The sequence below is a fragment of the Tympanuchus pallidicinctus genome, unplaced genomic scaffold (assembly GCF_026119805.1).
Source record: "Tympanuchus pallidicinctus isolate F22 unplaced genomic scaffold, pur_lepc_1.0 scaffold22, whole genome shotgun sequence".
Lineage (NCBI taxonomy): Eukaryota > Metazoa > Chordata > Aves > Galliformes > Phasianidae > Tympanuchus > Tympanuchus pallidicinctus.
In genome coordinates, this window is record NW_026294739.1 from 40185019 (window position 1) to 40194523 (window position 9505).

Here is a 9505-nt window from a genome sequence, read left to right on the forward strand (position 1 = left end):
TTTTAGAGAGGGTTGGGTTTTTTTCTTCTTTAAAATCAGCAAAATTAGCAGCTCTGACTGGAGCCACCAATGCTGACGGCAGCACATCCTGGCTGCTGACAGCACGCCGCTGTAAGAAATCTGCAAACACACATTTCTTTAGCCAGCAACTCAGACTTGGAAGTTGCGTGGCTTGAGACCACAAACTTCCCAGAGCTGCTGAGCAGACAAGAAGAGCGTGGGAGGCGTGTGGCAGCCCCCAGTGTTTGGAGCTGTGCTGGAGAACGGCTCTTTGTTGAACAGCAGGTCTTTCTTTGGGCTCTGAGACGCACAGCCCCATCAGGTCCTACCTCAAGGGGAAGGAGAAGAACTTGTTGCCTGACTTGCAGCGGATTTGCTCCCATTGGACACGCAGAATGCGCGCCGAGTCCTCAAACCTGTCCACAATGTCCTGAAAAACACAAGCAGGGACAGGACTGAGCACAAGGAGGCTGGGTGGGCCGGCTGCTGGAGGGGGAAGTCGGCTGCTCCATCCCAGAACCGAGTCAGAGACTGGTTTGTGGCTGTTCTTTGGCAAGGTGACTCAACTCGCTGACCTCCCTCTGTCCCCCCCGCCCAAAGCCTCCATTCTTTCAGCCAAGCTGAGTTTGCCTCACAGAAGCAAACTCCCTCTGCTTGGCTCTCCCCCGTGCCCATGTGGGGACACACCTGGAGCTCCTGCAGACACTGCCCCTCCAGGCTGCCACTCAGGTCCCCCACGCACCAGGCCATGCTGATGTGGAACGATGGGTCCTGAAGATAAAGCAGGGATTGGATCACAAGGATGAAAGGAGGCTTTGCTCACTGCAGTGGGAGATTCGGTGCGGTGCTGCCCTGTGGAGTGCTCTGCATTCATGGGCAGGAGGATTGCAAAGCAGGGAGCCCCCAAAGCCAAATCTGTGGTTGCAGAGCTGAAATGTGACAGTGCTGGAAATGAGGGTCCTCCCCAGCTCTGCCCCACTCCCAGAGGGCACCAGTTAGTTAACATCCTTACTCTCCCATCCAGGGCACAAAACAGAAGTCATACTTGTGCAAGTCCCACTCTCAGCAAGATCCTGTTCAGGGTGTCAGCTGTGAATGCCACTGATTGGCCTGTGGAAAACCATTTCAGAGCCCAATTTCTCCACTCCTGTTTATTTAACGTTGAACACTGCACAGAACAGTCAGGCCCCAACCCGTCACAGGGAACCAGACAGCACCTCCAGACCAGCAGGGAAAGGTCTCACCTTGTAAAATACGGGGAGGTCATATTCCTCCATAACCCTGTCCACCTCTGAGACCAATTCCAGCAGCTGGAAATGTCCAGTAGAGACTTCCAAACCTACAAAGGTCCTAAACAAAGACCAGAACACACGTGAGTATCTCAGCGGAGCCCTGCGCAAGAGCCGTATGGCTTTGAGAGGATGGAGGTTGCTACAGGAGTTGTACAATGGAGAGGAAGCGGCTGCAAAGCACCAGCTGAGAACAGTGTGGATGGGGAAGTGCTGTGACAAAGAGGTTCCTCATGAGGACCGTCGTGGTGACACTTCTCATACGCCTGCGTCTGACCGCACGACGGGAGGGTGGACAAGTCTTCCTCAAAGACCTGCTTCCTCCTGCCCATGGCTGATGTGGTTTTCCATTCCCATTAGATTCAGCAGCTTTTCATAATTTTAATCACCTTTCTCTTTAATGTGCTTTGGCATTTAAATTGCTTCATTTTGTTAAACTGGAAGCAGCACCATCAGGCTTCTGAGCTGGCGCCCAGGTGAGTTAGCGCTGCCAGAGCTGTTTGTCTCCAGCCCTTTGAAGACTCACAATGCAATTTCACCATCAGCAGAAGCTGGCAGTGCTGCCAAAGGAGGTGGCCTCCACTCCGCTGGCCCCAGGCTGCTCATTCCCTCACCCACTCTCCCAGCTGGCACGGGGATCTGTGCAACCACAGAGCCAACGAGATCAGCACAGCAATGTGCAGGGCTGTCTCTCTGGCAGAGCGGATGTGAAGCTGCAGCATCACCCAACCCCAGCAGAAAGGCTGCCTCAGGCCACGTTGGGAACACATCCCTCCTCCTAACTTCAGAAGGCTGAAATTCTGCAGCCCGAGGTTCAGTCCCCACAAGACAATAACAGCTTGCAGAGAACTGATGGAGAAACTAAAAACACACCCACCCCAGGGCGCTGCTGGAAGGGGCTGGACAAAGATCTGAAACTTCAGGGTCTGCCCCTCCGTGGACTTCCCTGCCATGGTGTGGGATGGCACGGGCAGCTCTCCGCTCTCACCTGCCTGGCCCTGTTCCTCTTTGCTCGCTCACCTGGTTTTGTTCTGGTTGGTGTACACCTTCACTCGGTCAGCCACACAGAAGAACCTGAAGTGAGATAGAAACTGTTTCAGCCAGGGAAAAAAAAACCCCAAACACAAACAGAAGACGGAGAAGGGATGGAATTTCATAGAATCATAGAATTGTTTGAGTTGAAGGGACACCTAAAGGCCATCTGGTCCCACTTCCTGCAATGAGGAGGGACAACCCACAGCTCCATCAGTGCTCAAAGCCCCTCCAGCCTGACCTTGGGATGGGGCACCACTGTGCCACTGCCTCACCAATCTTAGTGTAAAGAACTTCTTTCTTATATCCAGTCTACATCTCCCTTGTTTTAGTTTGAAACCATTTCCTCTCATCCTAAACTGAGACAGGGCAGGTTTAAGTTGGATGTTAGGAGGAAGTTTTTCACCCAGAGGGCGGTGAGGCACTGGCACAGGTTGCCCAAGGAGGCTGTGGATGCCCCATCCCTGCAGGCATTCAAGGCCAGGCTGGATGTGGCTCTGGGCAGCCTGGGCTGCTGGTTGGTGACCTGCACACAGCAGGGGGTTGGAACCGGATGAGCACTGTGGTGCTTTGCAATCCAGGCCGTTCTATGGTTCTATGATTCTATCACAACAGGCCCTGTTAAAGAGTGGGATGAGAGGCCCACAGCAGCTGCCCAGGGACTCAGCTGTCCCCACCTGTGGAAGGAGGCCAGGCGCTCCTTGAGGCTCTGCATGAACGGGTTGATCCAGTGGTAGCGCAGCACCACGCTCTGCGACAGGCTGACGTGGAACTCCTCCATGGCAGTGAGGGACGGGACGTAGGTGCGAGCGTGGGACGCCAGCAGCTCCAGCAGCTCCAGGAACTCCTCCTGGGCCTGGTCTGTGGGGCACAAAGAACGGCAGAGGTTGCAGGGGACCGTACAGCGTGTTGAGCTCCAAGCCCTGCCGTAGGCAGCCGGCCCCCCAGAGCCCGCCCGCGTCCTGGGGCACCTCCAGCGCCGGGGCACCCACAGCTCCGGGCAGCGGCGCCTGGCCGCACCGCCCTCCCACGGCGAGGCGTCAGCGATGCCCCGCACGCCGCCCCGCAGCCCCAGGCCCGGCCCCGCGCCCCGGCTCACGCACAGGGCAGGTACACGTGCGTGGCCCAGCTGCCCCGCTCGTGTGGGAAGCACCGCACGCGGCCGCCGTGCCGAGAGCTGTCGTCCCGCTTCTCCTCCCGCTCCTCCTCGCTGAACATGGCCAGCACGCACTCGGGGACGGGCAGGCGGCGGCTGCAAGACAGAAAGAAGCGCGTCGGTTTCCCCCCGCGCCGGGCTCGGCGCCGCACGGCAGCACGGCACCCACCTGCCCCGCGTCCCCCCCCCTCCTTCCTCCTCATCCTCGGAGCTGCTGTACCCCACGAGCGTCGCGCTCATGGCGGCGCTGCGCTGCGCGCTCCGCCCGACAGGGGGCGCCGTGCGCCTCCTGCGCTCCGCCTCCTGCGCTCCGCTCCGCTCCGCCGCCCGGCCCGGCCCTCCCCGCCCCGCCGCCCGCCGCCGCCGCCAAGCGAGCGCGGGGATCGGGCGGAGCGAGCAGGCCGCGGCCCCGCCCGCGGGTAGGGAGCGGGCTGAGCGGGGCCTCCCGCCGCAGGTGAGGGCCCTTTGTGCGGGCCTCGGGCCGGCGGGAAGTTGCCCCCCGCGCGTCCGCGGGGCCTCGGGGCGGCCCATGGGGGCGGCGGGCCGCGGGCGGGGCGGGCCCGGCGGTGGGCTCGGGCTGCGGGGAGCCCCGGGCGAGAAGCTGTTCGCCGCCCGCTGAGCCCGGCCTGGAAGTGCCTCCGTTCCGTCTGGGCGCTCCTTCCGAGGGATGAGCGGGACCCGGAGCCGGTCCCGGTAAAGCAGGTCGGTACGGGCTGCTGCCTGGAACGGATGGGGTGATGATGCTGGGACGGGAGGGGGTGGTGATGCCGGGATGGAGTGGTGATGCCGGGATGGGGTGATGATGCCGGGATGGGGTGGTGATGCCGGGATGGGGTGATGATGCCGGGATGGGGTGATGATGCCGGGATGGGGAGGTGATGCCGGGATGGGGTGGTGATGCCGGGATGGGGAGGTGATGCCGGGATGGGGAGGTGATGCCGGGATGGGGTGGTGATGCCGGGATGGGGTGGTGATGCTGGGATGGGGTGATGATGCCGGGATGGGGTGGTGATGCCGGGATGGGGTGGTGATGCCGGGATGGGGAGGTGATGCCGGGATGGGGAGGTGATGCCGGGATGAGGTGCTGCCGCAGCCCGCAGGGATGGCACTGCACGCCGTGCTGTGGGACGGCTCCCCAGCGCCACGACCCCGGCCCGTGCTGCAGGCTCAGCACACGGTGAGCTTCGGGCTGCTGCTGGAGGTTCCGCTGGGAGCCGACCCGGTCTGCAGGGCAAAGCCGTGCCGCCGCCGCTCCGAGGGGGACCATATCGTGCCCTCAGCTTCTCCTCCGGGTGTCAGAGCGAAAGCGCTGAGCTCCCATGTCCTGGCAGGACCCTGGCCCGGCCCACCAGGAGCCTCTGGGTGTCATGCTGCCCAGATTTGTCTGGGGGACAAAGCGATGCCATGTTCTGTGGGGCATCGAGGGGGCAGGGGCTGTATCCTGCCTGCAGCATCTGCTCCAGGTGTCAGCACAAAAGGACTGAGGTCCTGAAGGAAACCAGCCTGGCACGTGGGCCTCTGGGTGCTGTATTGCTCAGATTGGTGCTGCAGGACGAAGCGATGCCCTGCCCTGTAGCACAGAGGCACTGAGGAGTTGTGGATTGTGGCCCAGCAGTGCCTGCTGCTGCCTCTTGCCCAAGGATAGATGCTTCTGTGCTGTTGAAGTGTCTTGTCACTTGTTCATACCCGCTGCTCACCGGTGGAGTTAACTCTTCTCTTGGTCAATACTGGATTTTATCTGTGAGAAGAACCATACAGCAAGGCCAAGCAGTACCTCTGTGGCAAGGTGCTGGGCCCCAGCGTGCTGTTATCCTGAACTTTGGAGGAAGGCTCTGCCAAGCCATTGCTGCAGTGCCTCTGACCGTGCTTTGCATGATGCCTGCAGGTTCTGTTTTGTCTGCAGGCAGGGTAACACCGAGGGCAAACCCTTCTCTATCTTCTCTGGCTCTTCCTACAGGCAGAGGGGAAACTTCACGAGTACCTCCCTCCCTTGGCTCTGTCAGAGGTTAATGTGCTCGATGCTGGGGCTTCAGAAGGAGGTTGGGACTGGCAGAATTGCCTTTCTAGGATGGGAATCTGCCCTGGTGTTTGTGACATTTCACTCGGTAGCTTTTTTGCACAGCATTTAGCACACCGCAGCTCGCACAGAGTAACAGATAGATGTGTTCACCCTGCTAGAGCTGCTCTGGTAGAAATGGGTGAGCTTGCAGGGGAGCGTTTTGCTCAGACCCCACATTGCATCCTGGGCCCAGTGGGGACTGAGGCAGCCTCTACTGCTTCGTGTGAGAGCTCGCCAGGCAAACCCATGGCTGTGTTGGCCAGGCAGGGTCTGTCTCTTTCTACACTGAGTCCTGGCAGCATGCAGTGCTCCAGCTCTGGTCGGCTCCCCTCTCCAGGTGCTTTGCAGGGGTGCAAGAGAATTTGCAAAGTGAGCCGTGAGCTCACCTGACTGGAGAGCTGCCTGTCTGTCATCTGAGATCTGACATGAACTGTCTTCTTCTTGCAGGCAGAGCTGCTCCCTGTGCTGCATCGCTCGCCCTGCCTGTGTGTGCGCACATCACAGCCGGCACAGAGAAGGGCCTCCTCTTGTCTTCAAGGCACTTGCTTCTACCTGCCTGACTTTTTTTTTTTGTCCAAGAGGAGGAAAGAGAAAAAGCCAAGCAGAAAACCGGAACACGCAGTCCACAAAGAACTTCTGCAGATCCAAGGAGGAGCCCGTGGCATCTCGGCCTCCTCGCTCCCCAGGATCCTGGCTGTGGGCTGGGTTTCCTGTCCTCAATTTCAGGATCGGTACAGGGAATCAGAGTCTTGGATGCTTTTGATTTTTATTTTTACTTGAACCTTTCTGACCGAGAAGCTGAAGCTGTCACTCCTAAAACCCTGTTTTTTTTTCCCAAGCATGTCAGAAAGCTGGCAGCAGCAACAGCAGCAACCGCAGCAGCCGCCGCCACCTCCGCAGCAGCACCACGCTGGGACCACCGCCCTCCCGGAGCACTCCATCCCACCCAGCACCGCCGAAAACCCCCTGGGCTGTGCCGTCTACGGCATCCTGCTGCAGCCGGACCCGGGCCTGCAGCACCACCAGCACGCCCCTCTGCAGGCTGGGGAGCCGTCCCACAAATGCGGGGTGTGCGGCCACGACCTCACTCACCTCTCCAACCCCCATGAGCACCAGTGCTTGCCGGGCCATGACCGCTCTTTCCAGTGTACGCAGTGTCTGAAGATCTTCCACCAAGCCACCGACCTGCTGGAACACCAGTGCATCCAGGTGGAGCAGAAGCCCTTCGTGTGCGGTGTGTGCAAGATGGGCTTCTCCCTCCTAACCTCGCTGGCGCAACACCACAACGTCCACAACGGCAACGCCATGAAGTGCTCCATCTGCGAGAAGACCTACAAGCCGCCCGAGGCCGAGCACCCGCAGCCCCTCGATCCCTCGGAGAAGCCCTACAGCTGCTCCATCTGTCAGAAAACCTTCAAGCACCTCTCGGAGCTGTCCCGGCACGAGCGCATCCACACGGGCGAGAAGCCGTACAAGTGCACGCTGTGCGACAAGAGCTTCAGCCAGTCGTCCCACCTGGTGCACCACAAACGGACGCACAGCTCGGAGCGGCCCTACAAGTGCACGGTGTGCGAGAAGACCTTCAAGCACCGCTCGCACCTGGTGCGCCACATGTACGCGCACTCGGGGGAGCACCTCTTCAAGTGCAACGTCTGCGAGCTGCACTTCAAGGAGTCGTCCGAGCTGCTGCAGCACCCCTGCACGCCCAGCGGCGAGCGGCCCTTCCGCTGCGGGGAGTGCCAGAAGGCCTTCAAGCGGCCCTCGGACCTGCGGCAGCACGAGCGCACGCACAGCGAGGAGCGGCCCTTCAAGTGCGACCTGTGCCAGATGAGCTTCAAGCAGCAGTACGCGCTCATGCGCCACCGCCGCACGCACAAGGCCGAGGAGCCCTTCAAGTGCAACCTGTGCGAGAAGGGCTTCGTGCAGCCCTCGCACCTGGTGTACCACCAGCACGTGCACGGCATAGAGAACCTCTTCAAGTGCAACGTGTGCCAGAAGGGCTTCAACCAGTCCTCGGAGCTGCTGCGGCACAAGTGCGTGCAGAACGCCGAGCGGCCCTTCAAGTGCGCCGTGTGCAACAAGTCCTACAAGCGGGCCTCGGCGCTGCAGAAGCACCAGCTGGCCCACTGTGCCGAGAAGCCCCTCAAGTGCACGCTCTGCGAGAGACGTTTCTTCTCCTCCTCCGAGTTCGTGCAGCACCGCTGCGACCCGGCCCGCGAGAAGCCCCTCAAGTGCCCCGACTGTGAAAAGCGCTTCAAGTACGCCTCGGACCTGCAGCGCCATCGGCGCGTGCACACGGGCGAGAAGCCCTACAAGTGCCCCTCCTGCGAGAAGGCCTTCAAGCAGCGCGAGCACCTCAACAAGCACCACAGCGTGCACGCCCGCGAGCAGCAGTACAAGTGCATGTGGTGCGGGGAGCGCTTCCTGGACTTGGGCCTGCTGCAGGAGCACAGCGTCCAGCACACGGCCGAGGGCGCCTACCAGGTGGCCGCCTGCTTGCCGTGAGCCTCCTGCCCCTGGTGGCTTTCAGCTTGCATGTGATGCTCCCGAGCCTCGGCCTCCCCTTCCCTCTCCTCAGCTGGAGGCGGCCTCCAGGGAGTGCTGGGGGAAAGGGGAGGTCCGACGGGCGCGGAAGCTTTCCTCTGGCCTCCGTGGTCTGTACCCACTGTAGCACAGGGGTTGAAGGACGGTGTCAAAGGCTCAGAGAGAGTGGAGAGGAGAGGAGGGAGGTGATGAGAGGAAGCGATGCCTGGAGCTGCCTGGTGTCCCCTGGACTGCGCTTCCCGCTGTACCCATGTTGCAGTGCTGGGAGCTGGCAGGGCTCTGCTCGGCCGCCCTCTGCATGCAGCCTCTTTTCCCTGTCCCACCCGGTGACTCCTCTTGCAGAGAGTGCTTGGGAGCAAAGCGGAGCGCTCCCTCTGGGTGTGCTGCTCGCTGGGGTTGTGGCAGGTTTCCGTGCTGGGCTCTCCCAGTGTTGTTAATCCAAACTCAAACGAGTGACTCGAGGGGACCGTTTCAGACCATTAGCATTTATCGACTGCCCCGACCTCTCCTGCTCTCCTTCTTTCTAGAGCATGGAAAGGGAAAAGTCGTGGGGTTGCACACCTCCAAAATACACTTTGGCATTGCTGCTCCTGCAGTTGGTGGCTGTCACACTTGGGAATAGTTTTGAGCAAGCCTGCCCATCCCCATCCCTGCTGGCAGTGAGGGAAGGGTACCGAGCATCACATGCTGCAGAGTGTGGTAAGGAGAGTCTCCGCTCCTGGTTGTGAGCATGGCATTGACCAGCTGCCTCCGCAGGGACCTTGCTCTCCCATGAAGACTTACCTCCATTCCCAGGCTCCTTCCCTCCCTGCTCTGCTTGGGCCATGAGCACACCTCCAGGGTCAGGCACAGGGACGTCCCCGCAGCTTGAACACTAAGGGGTGAGGTGAACACTACAAAGAGCCTGCAGCCTCTTTGCAGGAATGGTCTCGGCCATCTCCGGTGGTGACCCACGTGGTGCTCTGGGGTGTCTGATTTGCTGGGGGGAATCAGTTCTGTCCAGAAGAAGTTTGGGAGGACCCTTCCTGCCCCGTGGGGTCGGCTCCAGGGAAAGGGGAAGGTTAGCAGTGGATAAAGGAGGGGTTATTTTCCCCCTCTTGCAGGCGTCCTGATTTACCCCTTTACTCTTTCTTTACCTCTTCCGTTTTTCAGGTTTTGCACAGTTCTTGTAAACATCACTTAAAAATAAATCTCCCCTAGCAAGGTTGGTGCAGCCTCAGGTGTTTTCCTCTGCAGGATTTTGCTGGCTTCCTATGGCCAAGAGCCCCATGAGGTGCCAGCTCGATGCCCTCAGGGTTGAAGGTGTGCCTGCCGCCTTGCTACCAGCCTTCCCCTCTCCGTGTTTGGAGATATCAGAATGTTACAACCCTCTGTGCTCTAGCCCAGCTGGATGTGGTCCTGGACTACCTGCCATATTGCTCCAGC

The 9505-nt window shown here is 60.2% G+C and overlaps 2 protein-coding genes across 3 annotated transcripts; one reads left to right on the forward strand and one right to left on the reverse strand.

Annotated features, from left to right (window-relative positions):
* Nucleotides 1-3758, reverse strand: USB1 (U6 snRNA biogenesis phosphodiesterase 1). Of its 2 annotated transcripts, XM_052686460.1 has the most exons (8): nt 3647-3758; nt 3425-3573; nt 2999-3182; nt 2310-2363; nt 1245-1350; nt 688-771; nt 417-430; nt 1-325 (listed from the first exon to the last, which is right to left on the reverse strand). In XM_052686460.1, exons 1-8 carry the CDS (start codon nt 3715-3717, stop codon nt 319-321), a joined length of 669 nt encoding a protein of 222 aa, XP_052542420.1. In that variant the 5' UTR covers nt 3718-3758; the 3' UTR covers nt 1-318. The 2 variants fall into 2 exon arrangements, with proteins under 2 accessions (XP_052542420.1, XP_052542419.1); XM_052686459.1 differs by having other exon boundaries at nt 1-430.
* Nucleotides 3759-4019: 261 nt separating this feature from the next.
* Nucleotides 4020-8165, forward strand: ZNF319 (zinc finger protein 319). The gene is made up of 2 exons (XM_052686304.1): nt 4020-4179; nt 5984-8165. Exon 2 carries the CDS (start codon nt 6377-6379, stop codon nt 8039-8041), a length of 1665 nt encoding a protein of 554 aa, XP_052542264.1. The 5' UTR covers nt 4020-4179; nt 5984-6376; the 3' UTR covers nt 8042-8165.
* The last annotated feature ends 1340 nt before the right edge of the window (nt 8166-9505 follow it).

Bases quoted from the DNA above. Each gene is read 5' to 3' on its own strand.
- USB1 (XM_052686459.1), bottom strand. From the start codon at position 3,717: ATGAGCGCGACGCTCGTGGGGTACAGCAGCTCCGAGGATGAGGAGGAA. The intron at 3,183-3,424 runs GTGCGTGAGCCG...TGTGCCCCACAG, and splicing joins CACGCACGTGTACCTGCCCT to ACCAGGCCCAGGAGGAGTTC. The intron at 2,364-2,998 runs GTGGGGACAGCT...ATCTCACTTCAG, and splicing joins CGCCTGGCCTCCTTCCACAG to GTTCTTCTGTGTGGCTGACC.
- ZNF319 (XM_052686304.1), top strand. From the start codon at position 6,377: ATGTCAGAAAGCTGGCAGCAGCAACAGCAGCAACCGCAGCAGCCGCCG.